The sequence below is a fragment of the Schistocerca gregaria genome, chromosome X (genome assembly GCF_023897955.1).
Source record: "Schistocerca gregaria isolate iqSchGreg1 chromosome X, iqSchGreg1.2, whole genome shotgun sequence".
Lineage (NCBI taxonomy): Eukaryota > Metazoa > Arthropoda > Insecta > Orthoptera > Acrididae > Schistocerca > Schistocerca gregaria.
Window position 1 is genome coordinate 291,813,257 of NC_064931.1, and position 20,301 is coordinate 291,833,557.

The window sequence follows — 20,301 nt, forward strand, 5'->3', positions numbered from 1 at the left end:
CTTGATATTGAGAAAAGTGTTTGGATGTAGAATAAGTAGATTTTAATGTAAACTTTCCAATTTGGAATATAGTTTAATTAATTTTGGAAATTTAAGTCACAAATGATGTCTGAGAGATAACTGGCTCTGTTGTGATTTTAATAATGTTTAAGTTATGAAAACAGTTTGAACTTTCTTATAAACTTACATAGGATTAATATGCATCAGTATAAGGTTGAAATATCTAATTGCAAATTGTCAACCAGCTTTTTTAAAAGTAGCAATTTTCCTCCTAATTTTATCATGTTAAATTTAGTGAAAGTTATCACAAAACCTTACTGCACTCAGTCATGAAAAAGATACCATACATCAGACTTGTAGTTCATTTAATGTTCACAGCAGTCATGGTGAACTCAAACCTAAAATGTCCTCATTTAATGTGGTTTATAGTAGTTGAACATAATCAGCTATGACTGATAGTTTCTAATAGCTGCTTCTATTTATTGATTTACAGTGTCACTCTTTCTATTTTTCTATGTGTTGTTCTTCATGATGAGGCCAATGGAAGATGAAGAATGGCTGAATCTATTAATTAAAAAATAGGCAAAAACATGAACCTCCACAACAAGCACTTTTAGTTGTTTTTCCCATTGTTTTCAGTGAAATTTCAGTAAACCTGTCTCATCACCAAGTCTGCAGGAAATGAATTACAAGGAAGCTTTTTGAGACCAAATTTACAAAGGAAGGGAGATGGCCTTAAGCATCTTACCAGTGACAACATCATTAGAGATGAAGTACAAAATGGTTCAAATGGCTCTGAGCACTATGGGACTTAACATCTGAGGTCATCAGTCCCCTAGAACTTAGAACTACTTAAACCAAACTAACCTAAGGACATCACACACATCGATGCCCAAGGCAGGATTCAAACCTGTGACCATAGCAGTCGCGCAATTCTGGACTGAAGCGCCAAGAACCGCTTGGCCACCGCGGCCAGCAGATGAAGTACAGTTTTAGAATAAACGAGAATGAAGAAGAAATTGGCCATGATTTCCCACATCCCTCCCTCTTCCCATCCTCCCCCCAACAGAAGCAGCCCAGCATTCACTTTGATCAAAATTTAAGCAAACTATGCAAAGCTTAAAGTTTGATAACTACACAAGAACCTGAACAACACTCCTCCTGAACCAAGTTCTGTGCTATAACTGTTGCACCTCCTTCCTTGGTGACAAGACTTACAGAATAACAATGAGCTTCATAAAAAAATTAAGTACATATGTAGGAACACGAGACAGTGATGATTATCTAGTAGAAAGTGGAATCATTCAAGCTACTCTTTATCAAATAGAATAATTATATCATCTTAATAGTAAGCACTGTGTGGTATGAAATGTGAAGAAAATAAGAATGTAATGGTACGGACTATGTAGGGAGAAGAGGGGAGCTCAAAAATTCATTTAAAAGGTATCTTATTTAAATACCATGTAACAGTATCATAAAAGTATGTTATAATCTAATGGAATTTTTTGACATTGTGCATTATCAACTCCCCGACATACAACAATGCAAGTCAGCAGTATTCACATATACATACTTTGAGAACAATGTTCTGCAAAACTTCTATTGGAATAATTAACTATTCATATTTTACATCCTACATATTCATTCTGGGTATGTAATACTTTGTTTTATGACCCACTATTTCAGTTACATATTTGCACAACCATATCTTTGAGAGCAAACCATCCATATAGCAAATGTTGCAATTAAGATTTATGGTGCAGCTATAAAATGTTTAAATAAGGTTTTTCAGTAACTCAGTGTATTGATGACATTGGATTCTTTAGATCTGTCAAAGATTAAATGGAAACAGATGGAAGGCTGACATTTAAATGGGGATTTAATGAACAATATATCAGAAATAACATATGAGATGAAACAGAGGTGCGGCAACAGTAAGGGGTGAATTTGAGAAAGATAGAAAATACACATACAGATGGGAAGATGAAAATTTATACGACTAAATATACATAGTTCAAGAATTGGAAATATGAATGGTATACTCTGCTGGAATAGCTGACATGTCATAAAACAGTTGGTTTGAAAGATAAATCCCATATCAATATCATAATACTGGAGAGCTAAGAAATATTCATTGGCTCTTATTTGTAGTTGTACAGATGAGAGTAAATAGATGGCCATCACATGACAAGTAAAAAATATAAGATAGTAAAACATACTTAAAATTCACTAAATATGAGCAAAACACATTCGACGAAGCAGGACATTAAAAAAAAAGGATGCTGTTAGAAGTGCCTAAAACGTATGAAGGATAATGAAAAAGTGATGAAAGAAAAAAATCATGTTACAAGGATAAACAGAAGTGAACAAAAGTAAAAAAGTTGATAATTTTACAAAAAAATAATCTAAAATGCTAACAGAAGAAGTATCTTAAAATAAGACAAGAAAAAAGGAAATGATCATCACAGCAATAGGGAAGGAAAAGGCTATGATAGATAATTGCAGACAGGTGACTGCAAATTAATATGAATGCTCAAGATAATGCATTTAGAAACATAGAATGAAAAATAAAAGAGCTAACAGAAAATTCTTGGATGAGGTTTCATAAACAAAAAATGGGGTAAACTTAAATTTTATGGTCTCTTCTTGAACTGTATTCATTTCATTACCAATATTACCTGTAATGTTACATTGTTTTCAAATGCTGGACCCACTAAAATGTCATGAAATAGTGTTGATCAGAAATATATTTAAATGGCAGACCCATAGACCTATTCTTTCTCTCCACTATCACCTTTCATAGTCGAATGTGATCAAAAGATACACTCTTTCTGTGAGTAAGCATTAATATCTTTTTAACTTCATATACATTCAACCCTCTGGTCACAATTACTGCCAGAGAGAAATTCATTGTATATAAACAGGATTAGACTTTATTATAGGCATAGACTTCACCCTTCCCTCTTCTGGCTCCTATAATAACACCAAACACTTTAATTACCACCAGAAAATAAAAGGAATAAAGTTCATTACCTTTGGAAATGGGTAAATGACCCAGTAAAATTTTAACTCACCCAACTATTTCATTGTCTGAAAGATCTCATGCCAAATCTGTTAATTTATTATTTCTTACCCTATGATTTCCCTAAATGCCATAATGGTCCCTTCACCAAGGCTAGGCTACATTCAGTCCTCATTATCATTCAGCTGAGCTATTACCTCATCTATAATTTCAATATCAGTGACACATTAAACTCTAAACATTATTTCTTTCTTATTGCTGAGCACCATATGTTTCTTCAAAAGGCTGTTTCCTATTTTAACTCAAACTGTTATAAGAACTTTTTGTTTAAGTCTTCAGTACTTTTTGTCAGTAAGCAGCAGCACTAAAAAGTAAATGTAGATTTGTATAATCTTAGCACTTGCCTATAAGTTTTCTACTTTCACTCATCCCTAGGAGTCACTTCCTTTTTGTCATTATTTTCTGTACTTTCCTTCTTGCTACCAACTACCACTGAATCCCTACTCTGGATTCTAGCATTCATTTATTTCACACCATAACCCTACAACATGCCCCCCTATGTAATACTGCTATCCAAAAATCAGTCCAGCAAGCCCACAGTAAAGCACCAAAAGACCCTCAGAATATTTTTCTCCACCTGAACACAAAACTACCTTTGAATAATAAGACTCAGCACATCACTTAAATGGCCCTTTTACCAAACTTTGTCCCCAGCTACAGCAACTCTTCAACTAACAGTGTATGAGATGATGACACCTATAATCATTAGCTCTGTCTTCTCGCTCTGTCATCTCTCCCCCCCCCCCCCCCCCCCCCTTCCTCACTCCCACCACCACTTGAACCATAATATCACATCTCTGAGTGAACCAAACTTCTCATTGGCATAATAGAAAACACTGACAGGCTCCAGACTCAAGTTAACAGGAAAACAAAATGAGCTTTCTGCCAATACCTATGTAAATGAGTTATAACTCACAATACATTTTTCAGTACACACAGCAATGCTTTCAGATACAAGATCAACTTATCAAAAGTATGCTATTGTCAAACAATAGTTCCGTTTTTGATTCCAGGCATCAAAAAGCCTAGATTCTGGCAAGGAACTCCATTATGCCTGACACAGCAAGGCACACCTGAACCGTAAATCTCTAGTTCACATGAATCATGTCCATTTTCCACATTCAGTCTAGTTCTAGTTCTTGATACTAAATCTAGATAAAATAAATTTTGTTCAAAAGTGTGTTCTCTGCAAGGCACATAAATAATTTATGAACGGCCTTCAAAGAAAAATGGGATAACAAATTAAAACAATTAAAAACAATCTTTATCAATCAGTTTTCTTTTCTTCCAAAGTCCATGTCATATTAAGTGAAACAGTGGTTTACATGAGTATTTCCTTTCTTGGATCTTGCCATTGACGTGCTGTACACACCAATTTTAAGACATTACAAAAAAAAGCACACTACATGTTGTTGCATATACACATTTGCATATAAAAATTTTACCATTGATTAAAGATTAAGTAGTAGATTCAGTCATGATAAAGATTTTTTATTAACAAATTTATTTTCAAAATTATTTATTTGTGACATTTAGAGACCACACTTGATATGCTTCATTTAAACACAAAGAATGTATTACATAATCCTTAGATAAGCATCACTAATCTCGTTAATTGTTGAATGAAGTTTCAACTTAGTAATGTAGTACCCAGTATAATTCTGCCTGTTCTTGTCAATTACGGTGTTCTTTATTGCCCTAAAACACTTTTATTAACAGAGTCAGATGTCTTCTTATGTCAAAAATGGACAGATACATATTTTTTGTTTTGTAATTTTTATTTTTTAGTGTTATACTACTGTTGTGTAAGAATGGCAGGAGCAATACACTCAATTTAATTCAATTCAATTTTATCATATACATTATATAGGAATTGTCATATAGAAAGAAAGAGAGAGAGAGAGAGAGAGAGAGAGAGAGAGAGAGAGAGAGAGAGAGAGAGAGAGAGGGAGGGAGAGAGAGAGAGAGAGCTTTATTTATATTTTTAACAATTAAGGGAAATAACATTATGTTTGTTAATCCATTAAGGGGAATAACATTTTCTTAATTACACTTAAATATTTTTCTTAATTAAACTTCACATATTTTGTGTTCTATTTACATGCAAATTGGAAAAAAACGAAGTGCAAGCATTAAATAATATAAACTCTACTAATTTTTCTTTTACAGACAGGTGTCTATACTAACACTGTAGTTCTGCAACACCACAGTGTGGTCATGACAAAGGCTGATAAGATATACAAAGTGAAATGTACTTATGACATGTCTTCAAAGAATATAACATTTGGAATGATGCCAATCAGGTAATTTTTAATGACATAATATTTATTTTCTATAGGTAGTGCTAAAAAATGATTAATTATTGCAATTTTAGAATGCATTGTTGAATACACTTTTTGTGACTCAATGACAGCCTGAGTTTGACAAAAATCAATACTCAAAACAAAAAATTAAGTACAGCTGTGTATTAAATACTGCAGTTCCTGAAGTAATAATTATTTCTGCCAGATAATATTCAGTTTTATTATTTTTAAGGAAATACAACAAGCAGAAGTATTCACCTATGTCATAGCTGTCTAGGAATATATTTTAAAGTATACTGGTATTGCAATGAAGAAACCTTTACATATGAAACACTCATAAGCAAGATCAACATCATAAAATTACAATGATGCAATGAATAAACATTGTAATCCAGATGCCATTGATGTCTCCTTCCAGCATTATGAACTGATGGTATCACTGTGTATGACTTGTGATGGCCTATAGGATGCAGTACCCCTCTCTTCCGCACACTGGAATCGCATTCGGGAGGACAACGGTTCAATCCCACGTCCGGCCGTCCTGATTTAGGTTTTCCATGATTTCCCTAAATCGCTCCAGGCAAATGCCGGGATGGTTCCTTTCAAAGGCCATGGCAGAATTCCTTCCCCATTCTTCCCTAATCTGATGAGACCAATGACCTCGCTGTTTGGTCTCCTCCCCCAAACAACCCAACCCCCCCGTCTTCCCCCTCTCTCTCCCCTTGAATTGTGTGGTGTCACTAGCAGACAGCCTCCTGTAGGGCATTTGCATCATCGAAAGTCCTTCTTCTCAAAGTTTTTTTCAGTTTTTATTGAAGATATTGTTGCTACATTATGAGAACAGGGAAGAAATAAGACTAGGATTTAATACCCCATTGATGATAAGATCATAAGAAACAGAGCACAGAATTTATGATCTTAGCAAAAGAAATTAACCATGATCTTGTTCAAGGTATTTTCTTGGCATTGCACTGAATTATTAATGGTAACCAGAAAAACACTAAATCAGGATGGTCAGATGTGAATTTTAACCTCACTCCTCCCAAATGTAAGTCCACAGGGCAACTCACTGCACTAGTTCACACATCAGGAAAATAAGAGAAGGGAAAGGGGAATAGGGAAGGTCTATGTACTCATTTTCATCCAGTCTAGTTCCTGATTGCAGCAACATGTTGAGAAGGCAGTACCCTACAAGAGTAGTTTTGCTTATGGATTCTGTGTCATAGATATCCTGCAAGAATGCAGTAAGATTTCCATTCAGTCTCTCCTGCATGGGTCAATAGATAAGCAGAATGCATTTTGAATACTAAAATATTGATAGTAATGGATTTTCACATCTGAGGGCAGATGCAGATTTTGTTAGGTGACGACTTCTGGAAGTAAAGAAACTTAGAGTTTAACACCTAATCAACATTGGGATCATTAGAGACAGAGCAACATTTCAGTCTGAGAAGGAAATCGCTATAGATTGTTTAAGAACTCTTTGTACAATATCCCTGATGTGACTCTCTGTGATTCATTGGAAACTTAAATCATGATGTCTGAGTTGCAGTTATCCTTTCTGAACATGAGTCCAGTGTCTTATATACTGTGACATGTTGCTTTGTAGGAGTCACTAAAAAGTGACCATATCTGAGTCAAGAGTCATAACTAGCTGTCAGTTGAGAAAAAGCAGCCAGTGGACTGTTGCCATTAATTGCCAGCAGTTATTAGTTGTATTTAATCTACTCACACTTTTGCTTATGAGCCTGTTCATGAGGTAGCACAGTGAACACAAAACTCCGCCAATTTCATATTGTTTTCAATGACTGAATATTAGCTGCTGCCCCCAAACTTTGCTAAATGTGTGTTTTGTATGTAGAGACTGGAAATAAAAATATACAGAAGTATTTCTGTCATGCATCACCTACTAGGCTGTTAGGTCCTTGCTGATGCTCTCAGGGGCTCAGCATTCATTTGCTGGGTACAGGCTTGGTGAACCCACAGTTCCTGAGCTGCAGACTCATATGCACCTTCAGTCTTCTGTCACTGTAAGCTCTGGGCATGCTTCAGCAACCATCGTGCAGCATGGCGATGGAACCATGAGTGCCACAGAGAATGGGAACCTGGGACTGACCACCTGGATTACAAGGATAGTAAAATCCTCTATATAAAAAAGTCTAAAAGTGTGCTATGTGACAATGAGATGCATGGCTGTTGAGGTGGAACAGTCACTAGTAAGCAACCTCTGAGGAACCTGCAACACCTCAGTTGTAAAAGGCTTACCTAGGCATGTGGGGCTCTGTCTAGGTCAACTTTTATTTCTCTAGCTGCTCATGGGACCAAGATGTAGCCCTCCAAATTCTTTTATTCTCCTCCCAAGGGAAAGGGTGGGCTGCTAGTAGGTTCCAACACCCAATCGAGCAAGCAGGCCAGATTTAGCCAACTGTCACCCTGGTTACTGCAAAGGCCCAGAGTAATTTTAGATTTAGTGCATTGCAGAAAAGACTAAACTCCTGCTTCTGTTTTTAATATGATTTTTCTGGCATTTTAAATGTGCACTACAATTATGTAGCTGTATTCACAGATGGGTCTTAACAGGGGGACTCCATTGCTTTCTCTGTTGTCTTCCCACATCGAGTGCTCAAGATTCAGTTGCCTCCAGTATTCACTGTATTTGATTCCAAATTATCTGTGATCTTGAGGGCACTGGAACAGATGAGATGTACCATGCTTGCTAAATTCCCCATCCATTCCAACTCACTGAGTGCCTTTCAGTCTCTGCGAAGTTCGTACCCAGCTGATAATGTAGTCCAGGATATCCATAACACCCTTCTCCACATACAAAGGCTGGGGAAGGAGGTGACTTTCTGCTGGATGGCAGGGAACATAGGTACTGCAGGGAAACAAAAAGGTGGAAGTAGCAGCCGAGGAGACATGTCATGATCCTCAGTTAGTTCAGTGTGCCATCCCCCTGCATGCTATCATCTCACTGTTGAGGTACAAAGTCATGCATTGATGGAAATATGAATGGCTAGAAGTGACAGGCAATAGCTCTGTCTAGGAAAGTGCAAAATGTGGTAATAGTGTACCTCCTTCCAGCTACACAGATGAGACAAGGTTCTCCTTACTCATCTTCGCATAGGCCACAGCCCTATTGACTTATGGCTTCTTGCTCCAGCGAGAGGACTCTCCAATGTGTGGTGCTTGCACCACACTTTATTAGTGTGTGTTTTATTTTCACACCAAATGACAGTGGCAGACTTGCTGAGAGGTCTGCCCTCTATTTTAAGTAACATTCAAATGAATGTTGTGAAAATTTAAAGGTTTTGTGATTTGTCCAACTTATTTCTTAAAACTTTAGGGTAATGTTCTTCATATGCTAACAAGGCCACAGGAGACCCACTGGTTTTTGTAAGTGGTCAGCTAGTCACACTTCCCTGTGCCTTACTCTTGTCTCCTCTGTCATTTTACTTCTTTTTAATCCCAGGTATATCACATTTCACCCTTTTTCCATTGTCTTAAGCCATGTGAGATAGAGTGATTGTGCACACACACACACACACACACACACACACACACACACACTCTCTCTCTCTCTCTCTCTCTCTCTCTCTCTCTCTCTCTCTCTCTCTCTCTCTCTTTCACCCCCCCCCCCCCCCCCCCCCGGTCACTTGCCATCACATTTCGTCCTATTGTCAAAGTACTTGTACCAACTAAACATTGTTTTAAACTTTGGGTCAGTGTCTCTCCACATTTCTATTAGCTGCTGGTAAACTTCACCTACACTATCATGTTCATTTCACTGAAACCATGCTGTCTAGACTAGTCAATGATAAGTGCCCTCCATTTATAGTCCATAAACCTTGTCAGTACTAAAAGACAACCACATGTCAAATGGTCCTAATTGCAATGGGAGGTGCCAAATCATGTCATTCTCTACCACCTATGCATATTCCATCAAGTGTCATTAATTTATTCATACATCTGTCTCTGTATCCCATTTTAGGAAGAATCCCAAAGAACTTAGAATGAGTCAAAATATAAATTCCCATAGAGATATAGTTATTTTAAACTGCTCTTGCAGAGTATGTTAGCAACTACCATTGAAGACAGGATGCATATACACTCCTGTAAATGGAAAAAAGAACACATTGACACCGGTGTGTCAGACCCACCATACTTGCTCCGGACACTGTGAGAGGGCTGTACAAGCAATGATAACACGCACGGCACGGCGGACACACCAGGAACCGCGGTGTTGGCCGTCGAATGGCGCTAGCTGCGCAGCATTTGTGCACCGCCGCCGTCAGTGTCAGCCAGTTTGCCGTGGCATACGGAGCTCCATCGCAGTCTTTAACTCTGGTAGCATGCCGCGACAGTGTGGACGTGAACCGTATGTGCAGTTGACGGACTTTGAGCGAGGGCGTATAGTGGGCATGTGGGAGGCCGGGTCGACGTACCGCCGAATTGCTCAACACGTGGGGCGTGAGGTCTCCACAGTACATCGATGTTGTCGCCAGTGGTCGGCGGAAGGTGCACGTGCCCGTCGACCTGGGACCGGACCGCAGCGACGCACGGATGCACGCCAAGACCGTAGGATCCTACGCAGTGCCGTAGGGGACCGCAACGCCACTTCCCAGCAAATTAGGGACACTGTAGCTCCTGGGGTATCGGCGAGGACCATTCGCAACCGTCTCCATGAAGCTGGGCTACGGTCCCGCACACCGTTAGGCCGTCTTCCGCTCACGCCCCAACATCGTGCAGCCCGCCTCCAGTGGTGTCGCGACAGGCGTGAATGGAGGGACGAATGGAGACGTGTCGTCTTCAGCGATGAGAGTCGCTTCTGCCTTGGTTCCAATGATGGTCGTATGCGTGTTTGGCGCCGTGCAGGTGAGCGCCACAATCAGGACTGCATACGACCGAGGCACACAGGGCCAACACCCTGGCATCATGGTGTGGGGAGCGATCTCCTACACTGGCCGTACACCTCTGGTGATCGTCGAGGGGACACTGAATAGTGCACGGTACATCCAATCCGTCATCGAACCCATCGTTCTACCATTCCTAGACCGGCAAGGGAACTTGCTGTTCCAACAGGACAATGCACGTCCGCATGTATCCCGTGCCACCCAACGTGCTCTAGAAGGTGTAAGTCAACTACCCTGGCCAGCAAGATCTCCGGATCTGTCCCCCATTGAGCATGTTTGGGACTGGATGAAGCGTCGTCTCACGCGTTCTGCACGTCCAGCACGAACGCTGGTCCAACTGAGGCGCCAGGTGGAAATGACATGGCAAGCCGTTCCACAGGACTACATCCAGCATCTCTACGATCGTATCCAAGGGGAATAGCAGCCTGCATTGCGGCGAAAGGTGGATATACACTGTACTAGTGTCGACATTGTGCATGCTCTGTTGCCTGTGTCTATGTGCCTGTGGTTCTGTCAGTGTGATCATGTGATGTATCTGACCCCAGGAATATGTCAATAAAGTTTCCCCTTCCTGGGACAATGAATTCGCGGTGTTCTTATTTCAATTTCCAGGAGTGTATTATTTGCCAAAACACACTGTACTCCAAATTTAAAAAGCCTGAAAATCATTGGCTTACTTAATCAATTGAAATGTAGCTACTTTCAAAAAGGCTGCTCTTCTTATAATCATACTATTCACCCTATGTTCATATATTATCACATAGTTTAAATTTCTTTGAGTATAAAGAGTATTTTTGTAGGATAAGATTTATGCCCTGTATGATCGCATTTTACAATGAAAATAGTTCACCTTAGTGCTAACAGAGATTTGTTAATAAGGGACCAAATATTATAACAATTTGCAGGTTGCAACATCCATATGGAAACTATATTAGACCTTGTGTTACCATCATATGTATTGTACTGGTAGTTTGTTTAAAGAAAATCTCTTATTATTATCTATGAATAACAGTAAAGATCAAATGAATTTACATACATGGGTAAGAAAACTTCTGAAAACTTTTTGGATTATAAATATTGCATAATATTCTTATTGCTTTATATCATATTAAGTACTTCATTAAGCACAGAAATGTTGCCCTAAAAGATTATTCTGTAAGACAGCATAGAATGAAAGTTCTCAAAATATGCTAGAATTCCTGTCTGGCGGATAAGACTCCACGATGCGGATAAGAGCTAAACAGGATGAACTGAGCTTTTTATCTATGTATTGGTTCCATCTTAATTTTGAATGAATCATTTATGCTTGAAATCTTTTTCCCTACTATCTGCCATTATTAAACATGCAATAATTAAACAAAATATTTTTCATCTATTTTGCTTGATGTTTTTAGTTCACCACAACTGCAAGACATTAATTACACCACATTCTTAGTTGGAAGTGAACATCTCACTGTTACATAGATTGTTGTAAATTTAGTGTTAGTACAGTAGTTATCTACTGTTCTTAATTTAAAATCATGTTAAATAATCTTCAGGTCTTTACTGTATTAAGTCAAACACTTTTCTTCACATTCTTGGTTTATTGGATGATTCCAGAGACCATTTAAAATCCCAAATAACTGACACTGAGACAAAATGAGATATACTGAGCCAAACTGGACTGTGTGGTCACAGCTGCAATCAGATTTATAAATTTTTATTAATGAATACATTTCTTTCTTTGTTGAAAACATAATTACTATAAATTTTATTATACTTGGACAGTTTTATGGGAGACTTCTTCATTGAATTATTTAATATTTTCAGCTGAAATTATTGACATCCCTTTACAAATATGAACTTCCTGATACAAGTGCATGATTTTTTCATGTGAGTGATACATTCCTTTCACGTCCATATATATTCAGTAATAGCTCATCATATATTTTTTTATCATCACTATTATTTTTATGTGAGAAATTGCGATTTTACATTGTTAAAAAACTGAAGTGCACTTGCATATTTTTATCAGACATTGTTACTTTTGCCAGTTATGATATTTCACTACAGACTGAAACAAAATCCCAAATTACTGACCAAAAGTGTTTACTGTGAGCTCAAAATTATATGTTGATGCAAAAATCCTAAAGTGACAAGGTATTGGACTGAGACATAAATATGTATTGGGTTCTACACTAATGCTGTGAATCACATACTACTTTGTAATATTAATAATGGATAACAGTCTCATGAAAGATGCAAAACCTTATATTTAAAAAAAATATTTATTGGCACAGACTCAGTTGCAATTAGTCACACTAGATAACTAGTTTCAATCACATTCAATGATCATCTTAGATATAATTAGTCCCAAGTTGTGAAAGACAGATTTCTTTAAAAATACAGCCAAAATATGTAAAATAAAAGGAACAGCACTGCATTACTCTTCTGACAATGTTCAGTTGTATCCAGCATTTTCCTCAAATGATTTTTGTCTGTGCCTCACATATCATGCATGCACTGCTCAACAGTGGATGCTGAAAGTCAGTGTTTGTTAAATTGACTGTTTCTTTGACTATGCTTATGAATTTCAGTCTTATGATTATTATGGATAAAGCAATGGAAAATCCAGGATGGAATAACAACAATATTATGAAAAGGGCAGATTGCTACTCACCATATAAAGGAGACATTGAGTCACAGTAAGACACAACAAAAAGACTACTATGCATTTGAGCTTTCAGCAAAAAGGCCTTCTTCTAAAGTAGAAAACACACACACACATACACATTCATAAAAGCAGAACTCATAGACACATGACCAGTGGCCAGAGACAGTGGTCATGTGTGTGTGAGCTGTGCTTGGTGAATGTGTGTGTTCTTTCTGTTTTAGAAGTTCTTTTGGCCAAAACCTCAAATGTACAGCAGTCTTCTTGTTGTGCCCATCTGCGACCCAATATCTCCTCTGTGTGGTGAGTAGCAATCAATCCTTTTTGTAGTAGTGTGATTATTATGAATGTTAATTCTAAATATTATTATTATTATTATTATTATTATTATTATTATTATTATTATTATTATTATTATATTTACACATTTTTGCCTCCATGACAGTGGTTAACTGTAATGTTACATGATTATTAATTTTTTCCTTGTTTCTTTTTCTTTTCCTCTTCAGAAAATCACTTTATTCTTTGGCTGTGTTCCTGTTTCCTTTGTTTTGTTTCTATTTTGCCTGTTTTCTTCCTTTTTTTACTTCAAATTTGTTTCTGGCTTAGTCTCTTTCATTTACCATTTCAGTATTGATCCCTGCTTGTTTCAGATCTTCTTCTATTTCTTGAAACAAACTGGATTTTTTCATTGAACTGTTTACTACATCAAAAATCCTCTTTTTGAGTCTGTTGTTGTTCATTCTATGCATGCGTCCACAGCATCTTAGTTGGCATTTCCTGATCATATCTGTGAGCCTGTCTGTGCATTCATATAATTTTTTGGTTGGTCTCTTCATCCATATACCATCCCAGTGTACTACTTCAGAAATGTTGGTGAGGATTTTACGTTCAATTTTTCCTGTCTCTGTGATGCCTGATGCTATGGTTGTGGTCATTTCTGACCCGTAGCATATTTCTAGTAGTACAACTGTATTGTAGTGCCCAGATTTGGCCTGTCTTGAAAAATTTATTTTATTGTAGTGTGTCTATGTCAGTTTGTACACTTTGTGAAGTTTTCCTGTTCTCTCTATGTTGGACACTTTGTCAGATTCTCCTAATTCTACATATTCCCCAAGATATTGGAATTTTTCCACTCAGATAACCTTCCCGTACCACGTGTACATGGCTAGGTTATTGCTGTTATTATTATTATTAATGTTAGTTTTAGACAATAAAATGACATCTAGTCTGTAGGTCCTATGAGAATAAATAACTCAATAGTTTACTTTATTCTTTGTTTCTATTTTTTTTTTTTTCAGTGCCTCATCATGAGATCTTAGCAGATCTCTAGTACCTCCCAACAAAGTGCTCTGTTCTGTTATGTATTTTATAACATCAAATTATTTCATATATTTCCATTTTCCAATACCCTTGTAACCAACAGCTCATATCTGAGACCTATTAATTAGGTTTTAGTTATTTTGAGCTTAAGTTTCTTATAATTCTGCCCAATTCCTGATTATAAAACAAGAACATAGCTGCCGTAATAAATACTTTTTCATCATTCAGATTCTGTGGACTGAAGTATACATCAACAGCAAAAATTTCACCACTGATATATATTTTGTGCCATTGGAAACCTCTCCTTCAGTAACTTTTGTCATTAGGTTACCATGATTTATTCAATAAAAGGCTTTGAACAGTCTGGTTGCATGTTACCCTGTTTTGTTTTAACAAATTTATCAACAATATAATGTGAAATGTTGGTCTCAGAGGGTTATTTCTCATCAAAATATTTGTCCTGCTGTTCTCTAAGGAGCTCATATACCCAAGTAAATGCAACAGTGAGAACTTCTGAACAGAAGAAAGTGTCTATGCTTTCAAATTACATCACATAATACCAACTATTATCATTTTTGTTTAGGGATCCAGAGATGATCAGTATTACTTCTGCACCAGAAGCACCTCCACCACGTATCAGAATTTTGGACAGTAGGGGTCGTGAGGTGGAGACAGTGCGCATTGGTGACAAGCTGACATTCCGCATTGAAATTCCAGATGATAGTAAGGAATATTATGTAATTTTATCAGAAAATGTTACAGTTTCATAGCGGCAAATAAAAAGATGCACATAAATGAAAATTATAACCTTAAACTAAGAACCAAGATATATCAACCTAGATTTTAGGTCGCAAATTTTATAGTTAGAAAGCATTCTGTATAAATTTTGTAAATTATTTTTTCTTAGTAGACAGCTTTAGCACAAAAACTAGCTAGAACACTGAAACTGTGTGATTTTGAAGATTAATAATTTATTGCAATTCTCAGAAAACATTCTTCTTAAGTCATAGTGCTTTTTAGAATTATCTCAGACTTTTTAAGGTGGTATTACATACATTAAACTCTTCATCTATCCTAACTTAAATACAGAGTAAGGTAACACTAGTAATTATTGAGGAAAAATCTAAAATAAACACAGCAATCATTATCCACTTCAAATTTGGACAAAAAATCAGAATTGGTTCTTAATGGTAATGATTACAAATACAGAAAATATAATTTAAAAGAACATGTGTTTTCTACTGAATTTAAAATTTTCGATGAAAAAATGCTGTGGAGACAATGAAAAATATTTCTTGTAATGAATGCATCCAAAACAATTATGTCTGCAGTTTAGAAAATCATGGTTATGTAAGCAGTATATTTGCAAGGAAATAAGATAATTAACATTTCCAGTTTCTGATTCTCAAATGACCACAATTCATTGATGTTGCATGAGGGTAGTAGTATCTTCTTGCATGGTACATAGGCAAACAAATATCATTACATAATGAATATCTATTTATGTGAAGAATACTGGAACTGATATAGTCCTGTCTTCATAGTTATTAAATATTATAACCACCAATGTTTAAAGTAACACACATTAAAATGAATGTTTACATTTTGTCACCTAATTGTATTACTTTAGTTTCTCTTTTTCCTTTCTTTTCAAATATGTATTTCATTCATACATAGCATTTGTAACTAATTTTAAATGTGTTTTTATTTCCAGCTCCATATGGTATATTTGCACGAAGCTGTGTTGCAATGGCAAAAGATTCAAAGAGCACATTTCAGATAATTGATGATGAGGGGTAAGAAAAAATTAATATGATAGATAACAAAGTGGTGAAAAATTATAAAATGTGCACTGATACAACTTATTTTGTTCTGTACTGATACAACTTATTTTGTTCTGTACTGATACAACTTATTTTGTTCTAGCTGTCCAATAGATCCCAGTATATTTCCAGCATTCACTCCAGATGGTAATGGGCTGCAGTCAGTTTATGAAGCCTTCAGATTCACTGAATCCTATGGTGTCATATTTCAGTGCAATGTGAAGTACTGCCTTGGGCCTTGTGAACCAGTGAGTACAGCTGACTAGATATGTAGAAAATGTTCTCCATCTATGTGCTTTAGAATGAAAATTTCAAAATGGCACATTCAATTAATGAGCTTCATATTGATCATATTTTTGTTCTTTTCTTTTTAAGGCTGTCTGTGAGTGGGGACATGAGTCTGTCGAATCATGGGGGAGACGTAAGAGATCTATTGCCTCCAATCACAGCAACACTGAGTCATCAGAAAATGATGATATGACTCTTAGCCAGGAAATTCTGGTTCTTGATTTTGGTGATGAGAAAAACAGTGAATTTCTCCGCAATGAAGCTCCATTTTCAGATTTTTCAAAAGGTAAAGAGAGAAAGGTTATAATGACACTAATGAGAATGTTCCATAAAGCCTCATGTTTATAGATCTATAATTCATTATTTACTGCCATTTAATTGGGTACTGCTTCAGAAAATTACAAGCAGAACAATATGTTTAAATCACTGATAAAGCTCATAAGTTTGCTTATGTTCATTATTTTTCTGCTTTTCTTTCCAGATAAGACAGTTACAATTGTGGAACCTTGTCCAACAAAAACATCTGTTCTTGCTCTCGGAGTCACATGTGCACTTCTGATACTGATTTATATCAGCACAGTTTTCTGCTACTACATGAAGAAGTGGATGTCGCCCAGGAAGGTGCTGGGTTGAAATTCACGATATTTCCATTATTATGTGAAATCAAAATACCAACAACAAAGTCTAAGACAGTTCAACAAACAGCATTAATTTTACACATAGGGACATCCAGCTACATGTCTGTGCATAGAGGGTTGCTGTATGATAAATGTTGCCCAGTGGAAATAATTACTGCCATCACGTTGAACTTAAGTTTGAAGCATACAAGAAACATGAAGAACCATTCAGATCAAACATTTGAAGTGCTGTGTGAAATACTTCACTTTAAACCAATTCTTCTCAGTTTCAGAAGTGAAATTTTATAATACTGATGCAAAACGCTTTAATGTTCTTGTTACGGATGTGGATATGTGATACCCATTTTGCCGTAACACTTCTGCTCTTTTGCTCGTCATGTACTCTAAGTCCTAATGACTAGTGGGACTTCTCTAATTTCGTATGATTAAGCCCAAATCTTCAGCTATCAGTGTATGTTGGTTGCACAGTGATTTACAAACAATTTAAACTAAAGAAATTTTGAATTGTATCAAAAAGAAAATTCACTTGAGAAAACCATTAAATTATGAGGCAGGATCATTGAACCATACTTGTCTACACGAGTCAAAGTTAGTATTGCTCCCTCAGGAAGTGATTATATTTAGTACTACAGTTTCTCTGTGTTTATGATATTTTTTCATGTTTAGCTAACCTCTTTCTTTGTTTAGCACAGTACTAAATATTTTGCCTCCTGAAGAAATTCTGAATTATTATTTATATGGCCAGTATTTAGAACACATTTTGTTTCATGTCCCATAAGTTAAACTTTCATTAGAAGTTTAAATGAATGTAGTAAACATAATCCAGGGCAAAAATAAATATAATTTTATAGTTTGTGTGGTGTAGATAGGAACAACACACAATCTGCTTTTTCAATTTTCAAACATTTTTTGGATCATCTTTGTAAGAACCACCACCATACTAATTAAAGGCATAATCAGTATTATGCAATGAAAACTTGATGTGGGATTGAAATGTCAGAAGAGATTGATAATTGTATTATATTTAGTTAAATGAACAGTTGGTAAAGTGATACTATTAATTGAAAAATCTTTTGGAAATAGTAGATTATTATGTACCTTAGACATAGCTGCCATTTGCTGCCAACAAAATCTGAAGATTTGGGTCTTATTCATATGATACTGTAGTAAAATTGATGAATACAAAAAGCCTAGGAATAATGAGGGTTCAAAACTCATGTAAATAATTATTTACAAGGCTTTTTGGCACATTTTGGGACAATGGCTGTGGGTGTGGTGGAAGAATACTCATTAGCATGTAAGTAACAGTATCAGCTGCTATTCATATTTTGTATATATTCTACATTTCATAAGTTTATTTATGTAATTAATTAAAATAAATAAGCTACATTTGTAGCAATGCAACAGCAGTATGCATTTTTGTTTCATTGTATCAATTATACAAAAGCTGTTACTCCCTCTTTATATGCCATGAGCCATTTAATTGGGATTTGTAACTTACCAGTTTTGTTTTTCCAATATGACTGCATAAATTTTCACAAAAATAATTTAATTATGACATACACAGTACATTCTCAACCCATAACATGTAGGGAAATATAAGTAACTTTTACTCCCATTACACAACCTTACTTTTTATGTTCATATTTTTGAACTTACGTGATCTCTCTGGAGTCAGATTATGTTATATACCATGCAGCTCATTTGTACACATAAAATTAATACCTTAAAAAAGAAGTATTATACCAACTTCTGAAACTTCCTGGCAGATTAAAGCTGTATACCCACGTAGAACGTGAACTTAGAACCTTGACTTACATGGGCAATGGTCGCTATCCAGGCATGACTCATGATCCAGCCCCACATCTCAATTTTGGACAGTACTTCTCACCCGAACCTGTGAGCATGGGTTGTGTGTTGTGACTCGATAGGTCAGTCTGTAACAGTTTTGCACATGAAAGGCAAGGTTCTGGGTTTGTGATTTAATCTGCCAAGTAATTTCAAAACAGCATACACTCTGCTGCAGCGTGATTCGTTCTGCATAATAACTGTTGATAACCACAGCTAAGTCTCTTTGGAGGCATACACACTCCAACTTCGCATAAATTATCTCAGCTGTCCACAAAATGCACCTTCAGTGACAATCTACATAAGGAAAACATAAAATGCAATCTGCGAATTGGGGCTGTGCAAACTGAGCTACAAGGATTTTACTACAAATTTCTGGAATCTAGAATTTAATACATGCTGCATGGTGTTTGAAAAGATGTTTTCCCACTGTGAAGAACATGCTGCTTCAGAAAACATAAGTAACATGGAAACATGCCTAACCATCTTGTAAACTACTCATCAATCTACAAAATGTGCTCTCTACCTCTTTCAACAAAAGGAAAATGAATTAAAAGTGTTATAGTCAGTCTCTGTGTTTTTTATTTTCCTTCCATAACTGTTTCCTACATAAGAAATAGGACACTTTTAAACTATTACCTACAGTGCCATGAAACTTCTAGTATCTGTCCATTTGCTGGCCACTCCTGCTTCCAGCATAATGCCCTTGACCATGTGTAGTTCACTCCAGGGCCACAGGTGCATCTCCTTTGGAGACTGTTTACACACCTCACGAGTGCATTGCACATTCACAAACAGTACTTTCAATAAACTATCTGTTTACACACTGGTGGCTAACAGTCATCGCCAGGGGCCCCATCATCACTCATAGGCAGTGTGCACAGCAGCAACATGCCCATGCTTGTGAACCACCTGAGGACATGCCTCCACCTGCTGTGTATTTTGATGGCTCAGCTTCCAGCTAGCAGCACTTCATTCAACTCTGGGCAAAGTGGTAGCCATATCCCATGGCCCATTCATCAGGGTTTTCCACTGAGTCTACACTGCACTGAACCACCATGCTCCTGCAGCTACCAGGAATGCCATTTAGCAATGTATATCAGAGCCTCCTGCTTCTTCAGACCCTAGATATCCCATGACCACATGCCACTGCATCAGTAGTGCTGCTGTGAAATGTTTACTGTATACTTGTGTTAGTGAGAGCATTGGACCAACACCACTACAGAATTTCATTCTGTTACTCATCAGATCAAGAACAATTCCAGTTGTTATTCCATTTTATGTTTAACTCTGCTTTGTTGTGATGCTGTAATAAAAGTGTACTTAAACATAACCTGGGAATCATCACATCAATCAGCTATTTGTGTGCAACATTTACAAAAACAGGTATAAAAGCTGACAACAACAGGAAAAGAAGCATTTCTCAGTGTAATCGT

At 36.6% G+C, this 20,301-nt stretch overlaps 1 protein-coding gene across 1 annotated transcript in view; it reads left to right on the plus strand.

Annotated features, from left to right (window-relative positions):
- LOC126298810 (uncharacterized) overlaps positions 1 to 18,426 on the plus strand; it is a 118,779-nt gene extending 100,353 nt beyond the window's left edge. The window contains exons 11-16 of the mRNA XM_049990275.1: positions 5,252 to 5,385; positions 14,852 to 14,991; positions 15,983 to 16,064; positions 16,195 to 16,339; positions 16,467 to 16,665; positions 16,861 to 18,426. Coding sequence (XP_049846232.1) covers positions 5,252 to 5,385; positions 14,852 to 14,991; positions 15,983 to 16,064; positions 16,195 to 16,339; positions 16,467 to 16,665; positions 16,861 to 17,012 — 852 coding nt within the window. The 3' untranslated portion in view covers positions 17,013 to 18,426. The remainder of the gene's footprint in view (positions 1 to 5,251; positions 5,386 to 14,851; positions 14,992 to 15,982; positions 16,065 to 16,194; positions 16,340 to 16,466; positions 16,666 to 16,860) is intronic.
- The last annotated feature ends 1,875 nt before the right edge of the window (positions 18,427 to 20,301 follow it).